Genomic DNA, 23,356 nt, shown 5'->3' with positions numbered 1-23,356 from the left:
AGATCCACTCAGCATGCAGTGGCAGAACACACACATTAAAGACAGCTGTAATTAGCAAGCTTTTGGAGCCAGTGGAGCCTCCTTTGGGCAGAAAGGCTGATGGGGAAGGAAGAGTGGTGAAGGAAAAGGAGAGGTCTAGGAAAAGGGGTAGATTTCGGGAAAGTCACCCAGAACCGCGGGTCAGGGGAGACTTTCCCAAAATCTACCCCTTTTCCTACACCTTTCCAATTCTTTTCCTTCACCTGTCTGCCTTCCCCTTCAACCCTTCTACCTGAATAAGAAACCACTGGCTCCAAAAGCTAGCCAATTACAACCGTCTTTTACATGTGTGTTCTGCTGCCGCGCGGTGAGTGGATTTTTTATCTACCCAGTTAAATTATTTTGTCAAAATTGATTGTTTACATTGTTATAAACTACATGTAGGGGTGGACATGGTCCCCAAGGATAAATGTATATGTTTTCTGAACCATTGTCACTTCCAGAATGGTGAGATCACTCAGGGAATGCCCTGCAGCTTGGATCCTTTTGATGATTGTTGCAGGTTGTTTGCTTTCAGATGTTTCACACCAATGATCCATCTAAAAATGCCACCAGTCGCCACTCATTGGACATCCAGTTGCAGTATTGATATTCAGCTTATATCGCCGATGAACTGCGTTTAGCATGGGTGCTGAACCAGACGCATGCTGCAGAAACCCATACACAGCATTGTTCACTCAACGGTTGTTGAGGAGATGCCTTTGGTTGCCCCATTGTTAATTTGGGTGGTCAGCTGCTCAACAGTTGGGTGTCTGTCTGCCTGTATACATCTCCACAGGCATCGTTCAACCCTGTCATCTGTGCTCCATGGTGCACAACTCGGCACCAGTTTTGGCTAGGGCTATTTTTCCATTCTTGGTATGCTTTAACCATGGCGGCATGTAACCAGTTTACAAATTGATCCATTTCAGAAACTGTTCCATTCTTGGCTCAAAAGCCAGGGGTCAAATTCTTCTGGACACCAGATAAATCGCTCTGTTTCCACATTACAACAGCAACTGCACTGTTTTTTGTGTCCCTCTCAGGTGCTTTATATACCGGTCACTGCTAGTGCTGTCACCTGCCATCTGTGAGTGGTTATTGCAAATTGACGTCAAACATAGGTGGTGGTAATATTAAAGTGACTCAACCTTGAATTTGGGAAGATTTTTCTTGCTTAATACCTATTGACACCTTTGCTTCACAAATTGTGAACCACTTATTAACACCTTTGCTTCATAAATTGTGAACTGGAATTTAATCCAGAGCATTGGTGCAAAATCTTGTGATTTGAGAACATTTCACCATCATCTCTCCTCTCCTTGGTGGCCAAATATTGATAATGAAAGTTTCTTCCTTGAATTGGATATCTCTATTTCAGAACCATGCAATAGGCACCTTGACTGTGATATTGGGTATAATTTGAGGCCCCACAGGTAGAATGGTGATCATACTGTGATGGAATATGATTGGATTCAGGTCATACATAGAGGAACATAAACTCCTAATGCAGGTAAGATCTATATGGATGTGTACACACAGACATTTTAAACTATTTGTTGCTGCTGTCTTAATGGGCTATTTTTTCTACCATAACAATGATCCTGACAGAGGAAAGGAAGTGTGTTAATGAAAAACCTTTCCGTGTCACTTCCATGGCTCTAAACACTCAGCTTCAAGCATTCACTCTACTGACAGCCACACATCAAGAATTTGTGGTATATTATGTACATCTGCCACTATATGAGTCTGTTTAATATGAGACTCTGAACCAATTTATTATTCACTCCTACTACTCATTTCTCTCCTGGTCAGTTCAGCATCGACTGTAGATTATCTGATGTACCCCTTCTCATTGTGGTTCACGAACGGAACAGAATGTCTCTGGAAAGTTGCCAAGACAGGGCCAAGAATTCACTGAAGCACATGATAAATCTGATACACTATGCATCCTTTCCAAGATCTCAACTTTTGCTGAAAAGACAGTCAGTTCCCACCCAGCGAGCATGAGCAACATTGCTGTATGAAGACAATCTGGTGACACTGTAAAGGTTTAAATTCAGACCTATAGCAGTGTACCACACAACATTTTGAGCCGCAGGGAGAAATAATAGTGGATAATTAAGCTGAACAAAAATAGATCTTGGTAAGTGTTGCAGATCTTATATGACGGCATGGGAAGAAGTTGTGGCCCAGCAGAGAGATAGTCTTGGTATCAATGAAATTTTGTATATGTTCCTTTGATGCAGTTGCTACATCTTGCACAATATCACAAATAATGTGCCAGCTTAATATGTGGGATTGTTTTCTTTATACAGAATTGTTAAGTGGTGTATTGTGTACATGTATTCCAACAGTATAAACTGGAATACTGTGCTATCATAGTATTCTTTATTTTATATCATTTATCACCAAACAAAAATCTATTCATAGTTAGAGGAATTTTACCAGAACTACATTGTCACCCATTAGGAAATAGGTGACTGATTTAAAATGTAACCCACTTCTCTCGATAGGTTCCCAACAAAGAATGCCTCAAAACTGCTTTCGTATAAATTGGGAATCAGTATCAATCAAAAGAGTTAAAAAGCTTACCTTATTAGCCACTCTTTCTTGAAATTATTTGCATACATAGTCAAAGAAGACCAAAAAATTCTGTTAATTACATGGCGAGGAGTGGTGTTCATTGTAAATCTGCATGCAAAGTAGTAGTGTATGCTGTATATTGGCCATCAGACAGCGAGATTAATACCCTGCAGAGTCCACTCTCAGTGAGTTCTCTGGCAGCTAGTAAGAGGTACCAGTGGGCCATCACATGGACATGGCCGCTGATGTCAAGTCTTCGATGAAATCTGACCACTGGGCAGTTGCAAAACTTTTAATCCTGCTGTGCTAATGCCTGTACCTCACTTGCACTGTACTTTCGAGACCTGGCTGTTGACTTTATTTCATGTCAGGAGGTTTATTTCAATTGGACTATGCTTAGGATTTTTCTGATAAGGAATAATGACTCATTTGCTTGACCCTGGACTGTCAGAAAGTTCTCTTGTTGTATTCTTCAATTTATGATCCAGTGCAGAAGGGAATTGTGAACGATCAAGTGATAATCTTGTATCCATATTATCTGTATAATAAAGAGCATGTTGCTCTGTGGCATGTGCAGTATTTGCAAATGAGGTTCCTCTCCCCCTCCCCCTCCCCCTCCCCCTCCCCTCCCCCTCCCCCTCCCCCTCCGTCTCCCTCAACAAAAAATTAATACAATGAAATGATGTGACAAATGAATTGAAATAAGAAATTACGTTTATACCAGTTAAGTAAATAAATATAATGATCAAAATCATTTCAGTAAAGATTTAAAAATAAAAAATTCAAAGTACCTGATGAGATTGAAGCCCATGACCTTCAGCACATAAAAAAGCACTCTGTCATCAGGTCATATGTGGCCCACCGGGACCATCCGACTGTTGTGTCATCCTCAGCTGAGGATGCGTATAGGAGGGGGGTGTGGTAGCATACACCACTCTCCCGGTCATTATGATGGTTTTCTTTGACCAGATGGTCACCCATCCAAGTGCCGGCCATGCCCGACAGCACTTAACTTTGGTGGTCTGACAGGAACTGGTGTACTGTATTTACTCGAATCTAAGCTGCAATTTTTTTTCCGGTTTTTGTAATCCAAAAAACCGCCTGCAGCTTAGAATCGAGTGCAAAGTAAGCGGAAGTTCTGAAAAATGTTGGTAGGTGCCTCCTCAACTAACTTCTGCCGTCGAATATATGTAGCGCTGCACAGGCATGCTTTGCAGGCACAAAGATAAATACTGGTGCCAAAATCTCTGTGTCAGTAAATAAATAAAAAAAGGTGGAAGACGAGCTTTTTTTCTCTGCCCCGAGTTTCGACCACTGCCTTTTCATACATTATCCAATGAAGTAAATACAAATGCCATATTGTTCATCTTCGAATGTAGCAGCATTTCAATGCACTACGAAAATTCGACTGGCATGACTGTTTGGGATGTTTGTCAACATGGCCAACTCTACGTTCTGAATTTCTTCCTAGCTGGAGAAGAGATGGTTGCAAATAGGAACTTTTATGAAGTGTGAATCATATGCAGTATTCTCTTCACCATAAGAATAATACGAATATAAACATTTTGCCATGTATTCTTTCGTGTTTGCTGCTATCTCGTTTAAATCTTGTCTGCCTAATAAACTACGAAACTAGAGTGAGACAACAGCAAACGCGAAAGAATATACATATTATGTCATGTTTATATTTGTATTATTCTTATGCCTGATAGTGATACAGTCAGAAATGAAGCACGTCAATTGACTAGATTTTTAAATCTAAGATGACTCTAATTTCTGTGCAGAATGTAATGTACTAAAGAGGCACCTGCAAAGATTTTCAAACAGAGAAAATTTTTCACTAAACTCTCGTTAAGAACATCATCTATCATACGCAGTCTATTATTTGGTTCTTGTTGATCATTATCAAAGAAAGCAGCAGTGTAAGTAACAACAAATAGCAATCTCTTGCCATTGTCTCACTAATGAGACGATTTCTCTCTCTCTCTCTCTCTCTCTCTCTCTCTCTCTCTCTCTCTCTCTCTCTCTCTCTCTCTCTCTCTTTCTTTTTAATTGTAAGCGGTGGTAGCGTGCACAAAAGCAAGCCATGCCATGAGCGATGACAGGCCATAGACACTCATTATCAGAATGCGACAAACAATGCATGACACAGTACAGTAATGCATTTTCAGCTTAGAGTGACGTAAACACCTATAACAATATAACAAAGAGAACGGCACTTATCAGATCACAGAAAAATAAGCAATCAATTCAAACCAGACGAAGCACGTGAAAAAGGAAGGGTACTCGAATAAATATGGATGGAGCGCCTGACACATAGCAATGGCTACCTGGTAAAGCTTAACTGCTAAGCTTACGACTCGAACCAAACTACTGTAACTTTATTGTCATTCATTCGAGCTAAATTGTTTCTCATATTACAATGGACCAACTGTGTTTCGATTTGGAGGAGTGGCCTAAAACTTTTCTCTCCCCTTGAATTTCGAGTCTCAAATTTCAGGTGCGGCTTAGATTTGGGAAAATTTTTTTTCTTTGATTTCGAGTCTCATTTTTCAGGTGCAGCTTAGATTTGAGTGCGGCTTAGATTCGAATAAATATGGTATCCACTGCTGCCAGGCCATTGCCCCTCAGCACATAAAGGACTTACCCTAGCCATTATACCACCCATCTAGTCTAGAAAATTCTTATCTTTCAACACTGTTGGGCATCATGTAGAATCCCCAATTTTTTTCATCGATCACTCACAACTGTGGGGTACACTGGGTGAATGACTGCAGGGTGTGATACCTGGGATTTTAGCCCACATCACCATACAGATTGTTTGAGAAAGTTGTTCCCACCACTGGGGTCCTCTCCCTGTAAGTTGAGTGAATATGGATCCAGACTACATCAAACAGTGGGGACGACAGCTGCAACTTCAAATGAAACAGCAGGCACAAGGAGGAGACAATGAAATTGACAACTACAACTTCAGTGGCAGTACCAGACATGACAGGGTGAAATGTAAAAGCAAATACTGGAACTGCAACAGATTATACTACAATGGCTTCTAGCCAGATCAGTTGTCACCACCAACAATTGTACCTCTTCATCCAGAAGACAAAGGCTGGGATTCATACTACATATGTGTGCAGTTACACTTCCTTGCAAGCAGCTAAACAATGTACTTTTCTGCTATCTACAAACTCCAAAAATTATCTCTTTGACAAAAATTATGTCCTCTCAATAACGAGTGTTTAAATTTGCCTGAAATTTGTAGTTTGCTCTCTAAGCATAACAAGCAGCTATCACATTTTGTACCAACTAGGCTCACATTGTTTCATTGTGACAAGAAGTCACATCAATAATATGCTGCATGGGCAAATGCTCTCAAATGGCTGACCTGCAAGTGTCAGTTTTTATGCAAAAATAAAAACTGAAACAATCTTATGCTGAAACATTAGCGCATGGCATAATAAATGCACCAAATAAAGAAGCTTGTGCACAGGCATTGAGATTAACAGATCATGCTCCCAAACAAGTATTAACAATAGCAGAGGAAAGCAGCATATTTTGTGTGAAATTGCTTAAAATATTGAATGCAGTACTGCAGAATTTTGATGAAAGTGAGGTATAATTCGTAAAACATTATTTCCTTTCACACCACAGCAGATGATATCAGAATTAATCAAGTTCATCTTCATAATGCAACTTGAGATTCAGACCCTGATGCCCATTTAGGGACAAAGCCCAAGCAACAAGTCAGCAGAGCATGTATTCGACTCATTGCCTTCACATAGTCCCTCTACCACCCAACCTCATCACAATGACAGTAGGAAGTGTTGTCCAGGCAGTCCTCACTGTTTTGCTAAATATTAGCAACAGGGGGAAAAATACATTAGAAGAAGAATGGGTATCTTTGATAGATGATATAGTGAACGTGCAAAGGATTAAGTTGGTAAAAAGACAAGGGCTAGTAGAGATCCATGGGTAAAAAAAGAGATATTTAATTTAATTAATGAAAGGAGAAACTATAAAAATATAGTAAATGATGCAGGCAAAAGGAAATAGAAATGCCAAAAAAACGAGATTGACAGGAAGTGTAAAATGGCTAAGGAGGAATGGCTAGAGGACAATTGTAAGGATTTAGAAGGATATATCATTAGAGGAAAGATGAAAATTAAAGGTGAGCTTTGGAGAAAAGAGAACCACCTGTATGAACATCAAGAGTTCAGATGAAAAACCAGTCCTAAGCAGAGAAGGGAAAGCAGAAAGGTGGAAGGAGTATATGGAGGGTCTATCCAAGGAGACTTACTTGGAGAGCAATATTATGGAAATGGTAGACAATGTAAATGAAGATGAGATGGGAGATAGGATATTGCATGAAGAATTTGACAGAGCACTGAAAGACCTTAAGTCGAAACAAGGCCCCGGGAGTGGACAACATTCCGACAGAACTACTGATAACCTTGGGAGAGCCAGTCATGACAAAACTCTTCCATCTGGCTAGAAAGATGTATGAGACAAGCAAAATACCCTTAGACTTCAAGAAGAATATAATAATTTGAATTCTGAAGAGAGCAGGTTCTGACCAGTGTGAAAATCACCAAACTATCAGTTTAATATGTCACAGTTGCAAAATTCTAACATGAATTCTCTACAAAAGGACAGAAAAGCTCATAGAAGCAGAGCTTGGGGAAGGTCAGTGTGGATTTCAGAGAAATGTAGGAACACACAAGGCAATACTGACTTCTCATAGAAGATAGGTTAAGGAAAGACAAACCTAAAATTATAGCATTTGTTGACTTAAAGAAAGCTTTTGACAATGCCGACTAGAATACTCTCTTTCAAATTCTAAAGGTGGCAGGTGTAAAATACATGGATCGAAATGCTATTTACAGTTTATATAGAAACCAGATGCCAATTATAAGATTTAAGAGTCATGAAAGGGAAGCAATGGTTAAGAAGGAATGAAACTAGTTTGCACCCTATCCCTGATATTATTCAGTCTATATATTGAGTAAGCAGTGAAGGAAACAAATGAAAAATTTGGTGTAGGAATTTAAGTCCAAGGAGAATAAATAAAAACTTTGAGATTTGCTGATGACGTAATACTATCATAGACAGCAAAGGACTTGAAAGGGCAGTTGAACGGAATGGGCAGTGTCTTGAAAGGAGGATATAAGATTAACATCCACAAAATTAAGCGAGGCTAATGGGACGCAACCAAATTAAATCAGGTGATGCTGAGAGAGTTCAGTTAGAAAATGAGACCCTTAAAACAGTAGACAAGTTTTGCTATTTGGGTAGCAAAACAACTGATGATGGTCAAAGTAAAGAGGATATAAAATGTAGACTGGCAATGGCAAGAAAAGTGTTTCTGAAGAAGGGAAATTTGTTAACATCGAGTAGAGATTTAAGTGTCTGGAAAACTTACCTGAAAATATTTGTGTGGAGTGTAGCCATGTATGGAAGCGAAACACAAACAATGAACAGTTCAGACGAGAAGAGGATAGAAGCTCTTGAAATGTGGTGCTCCAGAAGAATACTGAAGATTAGATGGATAGATCATATAGATAATGATGAGGTACTGAATAAAATTGGGGTAAAAAATTTGTGGCTCAACCTGACTAGAAGAAGGGATTGGTTGGTAGGACACAATCTGAAACATCAAGGAGTCACCGATTTATTACTGGAGGGAAGTGTAGGGGGTAAAAATCATAGAGGTGGACCAAGAGATGAATACAGTAAGCAGATGCTGAAGAATGTAGGTTGCAGTGATTACATGGAGATGAAGAGGCTTGCACAGGGTAGAGTAGCATAGGGAGTTGCATCAAACCAGTCATTGGACTGAAGAAAACAACAACAACAAGAAGCACACTCATTGCCCATATAGGGAAACAAGCTGTGTGCAGTGCTCTAAACAGAAAGTTGCAAATGAGGCTCTGCATCACACTGGCAACAGTGCAGTAGCATTAACTTGTTACAGCCATAGCTGACCCCTTCAAAGAGTAACCGAAAAAGTTTTCTCTCCCACTAAGAATGAACAACCAGTTAATAAAATTTGTCGTTGATTCTGGTTCAGCAGCTTCTGTTATAAACAAGGGAACATGTGTTCTAATGATGATTTGTTCACCATCTCTGTAGCCAACATCACAAAGGTTACCATCTTACAGGCTTTTCACAAATTAAAATATTATCTAATGTGTGCATCTTGTCTGGGAATGTATGAACACCTCATACTGGCCATTGTGTGTGTCTCAACATGACACAATGTGTGTTTTTTCTAACAAGAATGATTTGGTGCATGAACAACCACCATATACACATCTAAAATACTTCAGTCGAGGTCAGTTACTCCCAGATTATTATTATTATTATTATTATTATTATTATTATTATTATTATTCTTGTTGTTGTTGTTGTTGTTGTTGTTGTTAAAGGCACTGACTGTCATGTTTGGCTTCCAAAAGTTCAGTACATTTCTTTGAGGCACAAAATTTTAGATCTTCCCAAGATACCATTAACTATTAATCTCTTTGTTTAGTCCTGAGGTGACTTATACATAATTTATAGTTGGTTTGGTGAATGACATCTTGCTCTAAATGTAGGAAAGTGGCAGCTAATGCAAATGAGTAGGAGAAACAACATGTAATGTTTGAATATGGGCTTAGTGGTGTGCTGGTTGACATGGTCACATCAACTAAGTAAACATTAAGGTGTAATGTTGCAAAGTGATACAAAATGGAATGAGCACATCAGGTTGGTAGTAATCTAGGTGAATGCCTTTGTTTAATTGGGAGAATTTTGGGATTGTGTAGATCATCTGTAAAGGAGACATTGTATAGAACAATAGTGCAACATGTTCTTCAGTAATGCTTGAATGTTTGGGATCATCTGCCAGTTTGGATTAAAGGAAGACATCCAAGCAATTCAAAGGTGGCCTGTTAGATTTGCTGCTGGTAGGTTCGATCGACATGCAATTATTGTGGACATACTTTGTGATGGGAATTCCAGTAAGGAATACAATTCTCTTTTCATGGAGCATTGTTATAACCAGGAATAACACAATAACCTCTTCAGTCTGGTTTATTAAATCACAAATCACTTTTTAACAATTATGTTAGCCAAGCATCTACCCAGCCCACACTCAGAAGTAATGCATAATTAAAGTTCGGGTATACCAATGTCCAAATGTGCATGGTGGGGTGCACGTCTCGTAATTATTCCCAAGTCCAGTGAAGTTCAGTCTCTCCAAGTGAATCCGCAAGATTTCCGACGAGCAGCCAGATAACCTAGAGTGGTGCGGCGAGTCATCCACAAGCAGCTGGAACACAGCGTACTGCACTTGTTGATGAGAACTGTCGTTTGCAGCAGCAGCCGGGTTTATATAAGGCTTGCTAGTTAATGGAGCCGTTGGCTGGGGTCGCTGTTTTCCAGGGAAAACCAATCGCAATGTTTCCTGGTGTAGCCAACTGCTTTGTGCTGACAAACGCGTGCGCGTGAAGGCGGCCAGCGATGGTAGCCACGAGCCACCCAGAGAAGTGCAGCCAGCAGTGTATTTCTCGGCCACGTAAGGGAGCGTGTGTGTGAAGACTGCCAGCGATGGAAGCAGTGGGCCGCCCAGAGATGTGCGGCCAACGATGTATTTGGTGGCCGCGTACTGGAGTTCGGTGTTTGTTAGAAGTGGTGTATACCACAAGCATTGTTGTGGAAATTTATTTGAGGCTGACTGCAGATTGAACCTACTGCCACCAACATACATTTTATATAAGGACCACAAAGGTAAGATGAGAAAAATTAGGGTGCATGTGGAGGCTTATAGACAGTCAATTTCCCTGACTGTGTTTGTGAGTGGAACAGGAAGGAAATGACTAGTAGTGGTATGTGGTACCTTGGCCATGCACTATATGGTGGATTCCTGAGATGTGGAAGATTGAACTTCCAGGGAAAGTGAAACAATACCTATAGCACTGTGCTTTCCTCCTCTGCATTTACAATTGTTTGATTCACTGTCAACTGGCAGCACCACACAGTAACGCTGGTGTCCTATCCACACTGTCTAAGGGACCAGATCTCAAACTTAAGTCTTGGGAAACAAAGTGCTTCCAAATATAGGACACCTTACAAAACTACCTACAATGGTTTGCTGTCACTGCATCTGTAATGGTGAAGTATATAGCTGAGGATCTTATCCTCAAACAAGTTATGAAATACATTTGCCAAGATTATCTGGAATACTTCCCAATGCACTTCCTTCCAGATCCCGCACATATTTTTCCCTAAAAAATGTAATCCAGATGGTGCAGGGAGTACTGCTGCTGACATCAGACAGTGATGACAATGAGTGCTGGATGCTTATCCCACTACCACTGTGTCAGCATGGCACAAATCTCCTGCATGCTGACCACCAGGGGATGTCATGCATGAAGGTGTTGGCTAGCCAAAATGCCTGTGGCATCATGCAGGACATTGAGATGACAGTGCCCTCCTGTGAGAGCTGAACATGAACCCAATCAGCATATCTGCAGCAGTCCCATGCCTGATCAGCACCACAGCTGTCATGGGAACACGTAAATTTGGACTTTGGTGGCCCATCCCTGCCAGAGATGTGGCTTGTCATAGATGCGTACTCCAGATTCTGTCTGTCATTCAAATGTCAAATACCACAGCAAGCGAAACAATAAGTTCTTTGGGTGACAGAAGTTAACAGTGGATGTAAATGCCACCGTGGTGGTATGACACGCCAACAAGCTGTGCCCAAGTTTAGTGGCTTTTAGCTTGAGACAACGACTACTGTCCCCAGAGTCAGCTCAATACAATTTCAGGTGCCTGGCAGACTCACGTGCCTAGGTTCAGTGCTATCAGAGTTGGTTGTTCGTGGAATGGAACCCTTCTCCACCTGCAGCGACAGTGACTTCGCAGCATAAACCCAAATACCAGAACATCAGCACCAGCCAACTCCAGTTTCAGCAGCAAACTCCTTCTGCAAGCAGAGATTTCTAGCTCTGTGCACCAATTAAAGGGAGAAGGAATGCTGTACCTCTGACATCAGGCACTGAGTCCAATAAACTGTGATGTATGCTATCACTGACTCCACTAGCAGCTAGTAAGAGATACCAATGGACTGTCATATGGGTCTGGTTACTAGTATCAAGCCAGAGATAAAATCCGGCCTCTGAGTAGGTGCAAGACACTTTGAATCACACTGTGCTAAAGTCTGTATTTCACTGACACAGTACTTTCATGGGCCGTGTACCGTATTCCAACTGGTTTACATTTAAGATTGCCATTCTATGGATTATTGATGGACTTGTTTGACCCTGCATTATCTGAATTATTCCGCTGGTGTGTTCCACAGTCAGTTATCAGATGACTACAGTGTATCCATATTTTCTCTGTACCAAAAATGTATGTGTGTATTTTTCTTTTAAAAACACCAACGTTTTTAATCAAATTAATATTAAATTACCAACTGGAGATAAGTAGTAGATATTTAATATACCCAAGGGAGTAACAGCTTTTTTAACAACAGCAGATTTTTTTATAATTTACTGGTTGAATTTTAGCTGTCATAAGCATCAACTGCAGGCATTTTGATGATTTTGTTAGTATAGTGTAAAGATAGTACTTTATATGATTTGCTGGTCTTTAATCCATGTACATCTTGATGTGTTCCACATCACTTCTTGATGAGATCTATAGTATGTGATGATAGAGTGAGTGAGGTAGTGGATATATGAATGAAATGTTGAAAGTGCAAAATGTGGCATTGGAGTGTCCTTGAGTAAAGGTGCAGAGAATAATTGACGCCATAGAAATTCTAGAGGAAAGATTTGGCAAACTTTACGTGAAGAATTAACTATGCAAATGCTTTGAGCGAGAGGGGTGTCACATTTGCTAAGTAGTGGTGAAGTCAGTTGTGAGAACTAGTTTTCATCAGTATTTGGGCAGTTTATAAAGAGTCCAACTGATATTGTGAGACTGTATTGTTATGTGGGTCCATATCAGGGAATAATGAATGAGTGAGTGAGTGGGTGAGTGAGTGAGTGAGAGAGAGAGAGAGAGAGAGAGAGAGAGAGAGAGAGAGAGAGAGAGAGAGGGAGGGAGGGAAGAAGAAGAACAAGAATAAGAAGAAGAAGAAAAAATGGAGGGGAACTGAATATGTTGTTAAAGCCAATACCACTGCTGCACCTCTAAAGGGAGATTAATTTCATGTATCTGAATGTCACAGCCATTGTTGTCTGAGAAGGGAAAAGGATTCTTCTCATTGTTTAGCTTACAAAGGCTTCAAAAACTAGTGACTGCTAGGCAGCTCTTGTGGACTAACTAGAAAATGTGTAAAAAGATGGCAGTAGTGTGAACGGAAGTAGCTGCCCAAAAACGTGGTTCCTGAGTGGGAAAAGTGTATATTTGAAATACAAGTCATTTGATCATCCATTTTTTTTTATACAAAATTTGGCACCCTCTATATTTTTGTCTATTCTGTAATTTGTGGGTGGGAAACATATTGGGTCTAAAGAAAGCGTTTAGGTTTGGCACTGCATGTGGGTTTCAGCTATCCTTCCAGAATCTCACTTTAGAAGAAGAATGTCCTCTCTGGATAAAACAGTGGATGAAATGCACTGATATAATAAGGCACTAAGTTAAAAAATAAGTACCTAATATTTCTTTCACTGCCAAACTAAGAAATATTCACCTTATCTTTTTAAACCACCATACAAAATGTTCTGTAGTGTGGGGAACCATCAGCATGACTTCCAGTAGAGATGGACTATGTCATATGACAGTTATAGTGTGGGAACATTCCGATAATTAAAATATATATCATGCAGACAATTGCACATGAGTTCACTAAAATTACCACTACAACCAGTCAGAATCATGTTGCAATATCCTGTAGATTAGATTAGATTAGATTAGTACTTGTTCCATAGATAATGAATATAACACTTCGTAATGATGTGGAAAGTGTCAGGTAAATAAAAGGTGTCTATACAAGATATTACATTACACAAAATATTATATGACACTTAATATTATTTTTATTTTTATTTTTTATTTATTTTTTTTATTTTTTGATGGGGGTTGGGGAAATTACCCACTTACTATATCCAAAAATTTGTCTAATGAGTAGGAGTGGCCATTAAGAAATTCTTTCAATTTCCTTTTACATGTTGCATGGCTATCTGTCAGACCTTTGATGCTGTTAGGTAAGTGACCAAAGGCTTTTGTGGCAGCGTAATTACCCCCTTCTGAGCCAAAGTTAGTTAACCTTGAGTAGTGAAGATCATTCTTTCTCCTTGTGTTGTAGCCATGTACACTGCTATTACTTTTGAATTCGTTCGGATTGTTAATAACAAATTTCTTTGGTGAATATACATATTGTGAGGCTATAGTGAAGATCTCTAGCTCTTTAAATAAGTGTCTGCAGGATGATCTTCGATGAGCTCCAACAATTATTCTGTTTACATGCTTTTGTACAATGAGCACTGTTTTACTCAATGATAAGTTACCCCAGAATATGATGCCATACGAAAGCAGAGAATGAAAATAGGTGTGGTGAGTTAATTTACTGAGATGTATATCGCCAAAATTTGCAATGACCCTAATAGCATAAGTAACTGAACTAAAATGTTTTAGCAGGTCCTCAGTGTGTTTTTTTCCAGTTCAACCCCTCATCAATGCATACACCTAGAAATTTTGAACATTCTACCCTAGCTACCAATTTCTGATCGAAGTCTATATTTATTAATGGTGTCATTCCATTTACTGTGTGGAACTGTATGTACTGTGTTTTGCCAAAGTTTAATGAGATAACATTTGCAGAGAACCACTTAATGATTTTCTGAAAAACGTCATTTACAATTTCACCAGTTAATTCTTGTCTGTTGGGTGTGATAGCTAAACTTGTATCATCGGCAAAAAGTACCAGCTTTGCATCTTCATGAATATTGAATGGCAAGTCATTAATATAAATTAAGAACAGCAGAGGACCCAAGGCCAAATCTTGCGGCACCCAGTCTTGATTTTTCCCCAGTTTGAGAAATCACTAGTTTTTTGCATATTATGTGAACTGCTTATTTCAACTTTCTGCACTCTTTCAGTTAGGTACGATTTAAACCATTTGAGTGCTGCCCCATTCATACCACAGTACTTGAGCTTATCTAGAAGTATTCCATGATTTACACAATCAAAATCCATTGAGAGATCACAAAAAATCCCAACAGGTGACTTCTGGTTTCTCAGAGCTTTTAATATTTCATTAGTGAAAGTATATATAGCATTTTCCGTTGAAAAAACTTTCTGGAAACCAAACTGACATTTTGTTAAAACTTTATTTTTACAAAGGTGTGAAGCTACTCTACAATACATTACTTTTTTGAGAATTGTGGAAAAAGAGATGTTATGGAAAGGCACTGGTGGGGCTTTAGCTCAACCAAAAATATGGTTTACAAATGTCTCTAGACTACTGTGCAGGTCAGTTAAGCATAGTGTGTAGTGTGTGATGTAACGCCTTAACATGACAAAATTACTGTTCAGTGTGTTGTGGCAGCTTACAAGGGATGCCAACAATATCTACTTTTCGACCTTTATTATACCACATAAGTAACCTGACAATTTCCTTGTTGTTGGGAAGGAAGTAATTTCAATTGTGTAAACTTGGGATGAATTGTACCAACCTCACAAATTATGTAAGGAAGGTGTAGGAGAACATCATAAATCTTCACCTTGTGTGTGTGTGTGTGTGTGTGTGTGTGTGTGTGTGTGTGTGTGTGTTTGTCCATGTTGGATTCAGAAGTTTTTGTTATCTGGCTTTTTCACCTAGATTGGTGGTGGTATTGGCTTAAAGGTGGGGGGTGGGGGAGGTGGAGATAAAACTTCCACATGGGAAAAATATATTAAAAACAAAGATTCCAAGACTTACCAAGCGGGAAAGCGCCGGTAGATAGGCACAATGAATAAAACACACAAACACACACACAGAATTTCGAGCTTTCGCTACCAACGGCTGCTTCGTCAGATAAGTCTTTTCACTCCCGGGATTGGAATGACCACTTAAAACCCACATCCTTTCATCTTTCCTTTTCCTTCCCTCTTTCCTGACGAAGCAGCCGCCGGTTGCGAAAGCTCGAAATTCTGTGTGTGTGTTTGTGTGTTTTATTCATTGTGCCTATCTACCGGTGCTTTCCCGCTTGGTAATTCTTGATATATATATATATATCTCAAAAGTATGGTTTCTGATTTGTAGTATGTCATATTTAATCAAAACTTTTTTAACTAATTTGCTTGTTCTAGTTGCTTTTGTGTGTGTGTGTGTGTGTGTGTGTGTGTGTGTGTGTGTGTGTGTGTGAGAGAGAGAGAGAGAGAGAGAGAGAGAGAGAGAGAGAGAATACATCTAATTACTAATTATAGCAAGCATGAATGTACGTTTTGTATGTCACGGCATTCACAACAGTGCAGGTCAAACAACAAAAGATAATGCAATTTATATTCTTCTGCTTATTATGTGTCTTTTAAGGACATTGTATAGATGTAATTCCAAGCCTACTCCTAAGTTTGGTTGCGTTTATTTTGCAGTAGATCCGTTTCATCTGAGTTGCTATCATCATGTTTTTTTTCTGATGGTTTTGGCATTCATGTGATACCCATGGTTCTATTACTGTCTGTTTGCTTGTTAGATACATCCTGTTGGTATTACTGTAGTAATAATAGTTGATTATGAAGTGATAACTAACTATTATTACTATTGTTGCCTACTATTGCTACTACAGTAATGTAACATAACCACAGATATCACATGGAAGACATTACCATCAGACTTAACATCAGTTCAGCCAAAATAGGCCCATTGTAAAATAAAAGCAGTCAGACTTATCAGGATACGTGAAGCTCTAATTATACAAAAAATGATGCATTTACTACTAGTGAGTGTATAATCCTTGTTGGAATCTGCTTACAAATTTTTAAGAAGAGTGGGATCTTAGTTTATGCTTTCATCTCCAGAGTTTTGAGAAACTTGCTGGGCTTTGAAAGGTTATGCATTAGATTTTACTTCCAATACTAATGTTACAAATTATAAGAGTTGAGGAGCATGAAAGGGCAACAATGGTTAAGATGGAAGTAAGACAAGTTGGCAGTCTGTCCTGGTGTTATTCAATCTGAACATTCAGCGAGTAGTGAAGGAAACCAAAGAAAAATTTGCAAGTAGGGATTAAAGTTCAGGAAGAAGAAATAAAAACCTTTATGTTTGCCAATGACACTGTAATTCTGTCAGAGACAACAAAGGACATTGAAGATTAGCTGAAAGGAACTGACTGTTTCTTGAAAGGAGCATATAAGATGAACACCAAAAAAAGTAAAACAAGGTATTGTATCCCACCTGGAAGGCGGCACGTGGATAGGAGCAGGAAAAGGTAATACACGTCCTTACTGAAAATACAGTTAAAGCACCTTTACTAGTGTACAAACATATGCAAATATATAATATAACTTTAGATAATGACATGTAGGTGCAATGTTGTGGCCCCATCGTAACTGGTGCAAAGTCTCAATAGCAAACTAAGCTGTTTGCACTGGATGAAATGGGGAGAATCTGGAGCGATGCTTGTAGAGCTCTCCAGCCCTGGCTAGAGGGCACTGTCGGTGTCTTCATGCCAACCTAACAACTTTGCCCTTGCTGTGGCATCTTAGCTATCGATACCACACGAGGGTAATGGAATGTAGTTGAAATAAATCAGGTGATGCTGAGGGAATTAGACTAGAAAATGAGGCAAGTGAAATAGTAGACGAGTTGTGCTATTTGGGTAGCAAAATTACTGATGATGGCCAAAATAGAGAAGATAAAAAATGTATACTGGCAGTGGCATTAAAAACTGCTATATATCAACATCAAATGTAGATTTGTTAAGAAGTCTTTTCTGAAGGGATTTGTGTAAAGTGTAGGCATGTATGGAAATCAAATGTTAATGATAATCAGTTCAGACAAAAATTGAAAGAAACTTTTGTGGTGCTACAGAAGAATGCTGAAGACTAGATAGGTAAATTGCATAACTCATGAGGAGGTACTGAATAGCATTGGGAGGAAAGAAACTTGTGACCCAACTCGACTAAGAAAAGGGATTGGTTGATAGGACAGTTTCTGACACATTAAGGGGTCATCAGTTTATTAATGTGTGTGTGTGTGTGTGTGTGTGTGTGTGTGTGTGTGTGTGTGTGTGGAGGGGGCTGATATTGTAGCTGGAGAATAGTGAGCAGATTCAAATAGGCCGCAGTAGTTACTTGGAGATGAAGGGGCTTCAATAGGATAGAGTAGCATGGAGAGGTGCATCAGACCAGTCTTTGGACTGAAGACCACAACAACAAGTAATGCAATCTATTCTATCTCAATTACTATGGTTTTACTTTTTACTGTCAGGACTAACACTATCCTACAACATACTTTGTCATCCTGCACCATGAAGCATCCTGAAGCACCATGAAGCAGTGTAACTTCATACATGAAGACACCATTAGGGTGTAAATGATTAGAGTTGGAATTCTCTGTGAAAGGTTGAATAGCCACCAGAGTGCAATAGTTTTGTTCAAGTTTAGTGTTGTTATCAAGCCTGATACTAACAACAGGGAGACTTTGGAATTACTGTCTCCTTCATACCCTGCCATCTATACTACAGCACAAAATACTACGTTTGGAGTGGTGCATTACCGGGGAGCATAAACTGCTGATGGCATCACATTGTGTTCAGTGATTAATCATGATCCACAGTACCTCGGATGACTATTGTGAGACAGTATGGTGAGGAGAGGTCCCAGTCTTCCAATGTTTTGGTGGGGCACAGCAGTGTTACTTCTGGTGTCATGCTGTGGGGAGCCAGTTGGTATAATTTCAGGTCACTAGCAAGTGATTGAGGGAACTCTGATGGCACAGCAGTGTCTCACAGGCTTTCTACACCCTCAAGTGATACCTCTTATGAAACAGCATCATGGTGCCATTTTTCAACAGAGCAACATTCAACAACACATGGCACATGTGGCTAAGAACTATCTGTGTAATGTTGAGATTTTTCCATGGCCAACAAGATCGCCGGATCTGTCCCCAATAGAACATGTGTTGGGCCAGCTCAGATGTCAGCTCCACTCGAGTGCCAATATCCAGAATATCAAGAATCACTTACAGCATTTCTGGGCCAGCTTGCCTCAGGCAAGTATAGAACAGCCTTGTGATATCTTTTCCAACTGAATTGGTGTATGAATCCAGAGCAGAGTGACTGCAATGTCATACTGATAAATGGACTCATACTACCAAGTTATTGGCAAATTTGACTCAATTTTGTAATCACTCAAATAACCCTACATACCAACTGAACTCATGAAGCTTCATTTGGCTTTCTCCTCACTTTTTTGTCAGGCAGTACTGTTGATTGTAGTCAATGTTGGTTTTCATTTACCATGTTATCAATGTTTTATTGTTGTAGGGACCTGAACTGCTTTCAAAATACATAGGAGCCAGTGAAGAAGCTGTAAGGAATCTTTTTATAAGGTAAATTTTTTGAAGCTTTTATTAACTTTTTTCAAATAAGTTGCCTGTAATTGATAATTTATTTGTCTTATTACTTCAAAATACATAAACTATCACATATTGAAATATACCTGATTTCAATCAAAAGTTTCAATGTACTTACATCAAAAGACATTTACAGAAATGAACAAAGCTACTTAATCCATTTTATATTAAAAATAATGTCTAATTTAGCTTAGCAATGACCTAAAGTGAACACGCTAATTATTGTTGTTTTTCAGTTTCAGTATAGTGCTTCATTGTAAACACAATTTAAATTGTGTGATTATTATAATTGACTAGCTGTTTTTGATCCATTCTGGCATAAACTTACATCTCTTAACATAATTTTCACTTAGTAGAACATTATACAGAATTGAATTAATGGAAATGTTAGTATGAGCTACATATGTGGAATGAAAGTAGATGTTAGCTTATATCAGGCAATTTGAAATCATACAACGCTACATAAATTATTCATTGAGCTCTAAAGAGCTTTAAGCAGATGAGGTTTCTTTTTGAAGTAAGTACCATTTTGAAATATGGTCATTGGTGTTTTCGGTCACCATACTCTGCATGCTCGCAAAATGCTTTCAACTGTTGACTACCACAAATGCCGTACAGTAGCTTTTGCTCACATGAAAATTTGTTTGTATACGTTCAAAGTAACTCAGTAGAGTGAAAATGCCATTGATAGTGAAATACACATTGATATTCATTTGTTGAATTCAAGAGATGTAAAAGATGCCAAAATTCATCAGAATATTTAGTAAAGTCTATGGAAAAAGCACTATGAATGCTAGAATGCTTGGAAAATTGTATACAGCATTTAAAGTCATTACTGACAATGTGATGCAGAAGATTGATAAAAAAATTTAGAAGGTAGGCAATCCATGATTTCGTCATCATCTTGTACCTTCCCTCACATTTGAAGAAGTGTTCTATATGGAATTATGACAGAATGCTTACACTATCGGAAGTAGTTTTCATGTTAGATTACAAAAAATGCTGATTTGAGTTATGCAAAACTAATTATTTAGCAAGTGCAGTGACTTTCCACCAGAGATACTATTATCACTGATATTGAAACATGGGTTGCTCATGTTACACATAAATCAAAACAACAGTTCTTGGAATGGACACATTCAACATATGCTAAGAAATTGAAGTACTAGCAAACAATTCCAGCCATAAAAATCATGTTTACTATGTCCCGAGACAGGGACGGTATTTTGCTTCTCGATTTTTGCTTCAAGGTAACTCACTCAGTACAGATAGTTACTGTGAGAACTGAACGAAACTATTATGTGCAATCCAAAACAAAAGGTATGGCATACTTAGTAGAGACATCATTTTGCTGCATGGAAATGTCTGTCCCCTTGTGGCTCATTGCACTTAAGATCTCATCACATCGTACAACTGGGGACAATTTAATCATCCTCCAGGTAGCCCTGACGTAGCACCTATTTTGTACTCAAAGAAGCACCTTGTCAGTTAACACTATAAAGAAGATGATGATGACATCAAATCAAGACTAGTGAAAAAATGGCTGGCATTTTTCCATGAGAACAGATTTCAGAAGCTGGTAGAAAGATACAGTAAGTGCCTTAATATAAGTAGAAATTATGTTGTGAAGTAGATGCAGGGTTCCATGTAAAAATAAATTTGTTGCAGTATTGTTTTTGTTTTTTATTTTGTTTTAAAATGGTACTTGTATTTAGTCTGATATTTCAACAATATAAACCATTTTAAATTTTAAAGCTGATTATTAAAACATTGAGGTAACTAAATAAATCAAGTTATCCCAGCTTTGCCCCACACATCATGGAGGCCAGTGAGTATCTGCAGTTCATCTATGAGGTAGACACAGTCTGGCTGGACAGTGGCCATATTTTACCATGTTTGTACATCATTCCGTTGTGTGAATAAAATTATAATTATTAGTACATGTGAGGTGTGGCAACACTTATTTCCAAAATGATCAAGTTATAAATGTCTTGAGCTTTTTAGTGAAGTAGTAGTAATTATGGTTTCCAGAATTATGGATTGTCATTCTCACTTCACTAGTAAGAACCGTTCTTGTTTATTGGAAAACAAACTTAATAATAATAATAATAATAATTGCAGAAACCAAAAAGAAATTCATGGTGTGCAAGTGTGCAGAGGTGCAAATATTAATTCGAATCATTATTTAACCAGAATAAAAAATAAATTCACACCCAAGAGGAAATTAAAAAAAAAACACTGATCCCAAAATTTGTTCTACACAAAATCAAAGACTCCAAAATCACTGAAAAATGGGAAGAACAACACGAAGAAGATTGGGAGAAATTTCAAACTAAAATCATCAAAACTGCAAGAGATCTGATCTTTCTTCACAAAAAACCAAAATACTCTTGTGGAATCAAGAATTCTACAATGCACAAGAAGAAAGAAGAAACTACTACTACTACTACTACTACTACTACTACTACTACTACTTGGCGCTACAGCCTTTGTGGGGAACCTTTGCCCACTCTTCTCTGCTCGCTGTCTTGGTTCTCCATCTTCTCACTCCCATCCTTCTCAAGTCCTCTTCCACGTTGTGTGATCGTTGGTCTGCCTCTTATATGACTTCCACCTGGTTTTCCTTTGAAAACTTTCTTGTCTGTGCTGTTCTCCACCATTCTTTCTACATGTCCTAACCAACGTAATCTATTACTCTTTATTCCAGTCATGATATCTGGTTTGTTGTACAACTTTCTGATATCCTTATTATTTCCGATTCTCTGAAAATCCCTATCATTCACTGGCCCATACATCACCATACGTCTAACTACTGTACGATACACCATCAGCTTCAGATTCCTACTAAGGCTCCTTGCTTTAAACACTTTAACCAGTGCAAAGTAGCTTCTGTTACCAGCTGCAATCCTTGCATGTATTTCTTCTCTCATATCATTATTCTCAGTTACCAGTGACCCAAGATATTTAAAGCTCTCACAGCATTCATATTCTTTTCCGTTCAAAGTCATGCTTCTTTCTCCTTCACTATATCTTTTCCTAGATGTTAACGTATACTTGGTCTATGACTGATTAATGGTCAGCCCCATCTCTGCACCATATATTTCTACATTCTCAAACTTTTCTTTCAGGTGCTGTTTCCTCCTGGTTAACAAATAACAGCAAGCTCCTGGGTAACTCTATTACACAGTGTTCCCCCAGGGTTGTTGCTTTGTGTATTTTGCATTACACTCTCCAAGGCGAGAATAAACCGAATAGTGGAGAGCACATCACCCTGCCGCAGTCCTTGGTTAACTTCAAATGCCTTTGATAAAGTGCTCTCAATCTTTACTTTGTTCTTCTCAAAGTAATTTGAACCAATCTTATCAGTTTCTTAGGGACTCTGCCTCTTCAATTTGCCTTCCAATGTTGATCGCTTTTGATACTATCAATAAGCTTGTTTTTTTTTTTGAGGTCAATGAACAGCTGGTGGACATCAATGTTGAACTTGTAATATTTTTCAAAGATCTGTCTGATAGTGAAAAAGTTTTGCATCACCCTGGTTCCCAGAACTCTTGAAGATTGACGTTGACTGTGGATATTGTATCACACACACAGTCCCTTTGACTGTACAGAGATGTCACTAAACTTGTCCAAAGATATCAACAACCATGTGTGAGCAGCGCCTATTAGACGTAGGGGATCCGACAGTCGATCAGTTCCAGTCTTTCTACCAGGAAGGAGGTACACGGCTCATGTTGTCTGTAGTTCAACCATACCTAGATGGTCAATACCGCAGTTCTATCATGTCTGCATTTTTATTTTGTGCCAGGAAGGGTTCTCAACAAGGGGAGTGTCCAGGCGTATTGGAGTGAAGCAAAGTGATGTTGTTCAGACCTGGAGGAGATACAGAGAGATAAGAAGTGTCCATGACATACCTTGCTCAGGCTGCCTAAGGGCTACTACTGCAGTGGATGACAGCTAGGTACGGATTATGGCTTGGAGGAGCCCTGACAGCAGCACCACCACCATGTTGAATAATACTTTCCGTGCAGCCACAGAACGTTGTGTTACGACTCAAACTGTGCACAATAGTCTGCATGATGCTCTACTTCACTTCTGACATCCATGGTAAGGTCCATCTTTGCAACCACAAAATCATGCAGCATAGTACAGATGAGTCCAACAACATGCTGAATGGACCACTCATCATGCTCTCTTCACCGATGAGTG

The 23,356-nt window shown here is 38.9% G+C and overlaps 1 protein-coding gene across 1 annotated transcript in view; it reads left to right on the top strand.

The window, feature by feature from the left end:
• Window positions 1-23,356, top strand: part of LOC126326481 (peroxisome biogenesis factor 1-like) — a 392,188-nt gene that overhangs the window by 187,141 nt on the left and 181,691 nt on the right. Inside the window, exon 13 of the mRNA XM_049995644.1 lies at window positions 19,059-19,123. Within this exon, the coding sequence (XP_049851601.1) occupies window positions 19,059-19,123 (65 nt within the window). The remainder of the gene's footprint in view (window positions 1-19,058; window positions 19,124-23,356) is intronic.

Source organism: Schistocerca gregaria, chromosome 2 (assembly GCF_023897955.1).
Source record: "Schistocerca gregaria isolate iqSchGreg1 chromosome 2, iqSchGreg1.2, whole genome shotgun sequence".
NCBI classification, from domain to species: Eukaryota; Metazoa; Arthropoda; class Insecta; order Orthoptera; family Acrididae; genus Schistocerca; species Schistocerca gregaria.
This window is presented reverse-complemented; position numbering and strand designations above follow the sequence as displayed.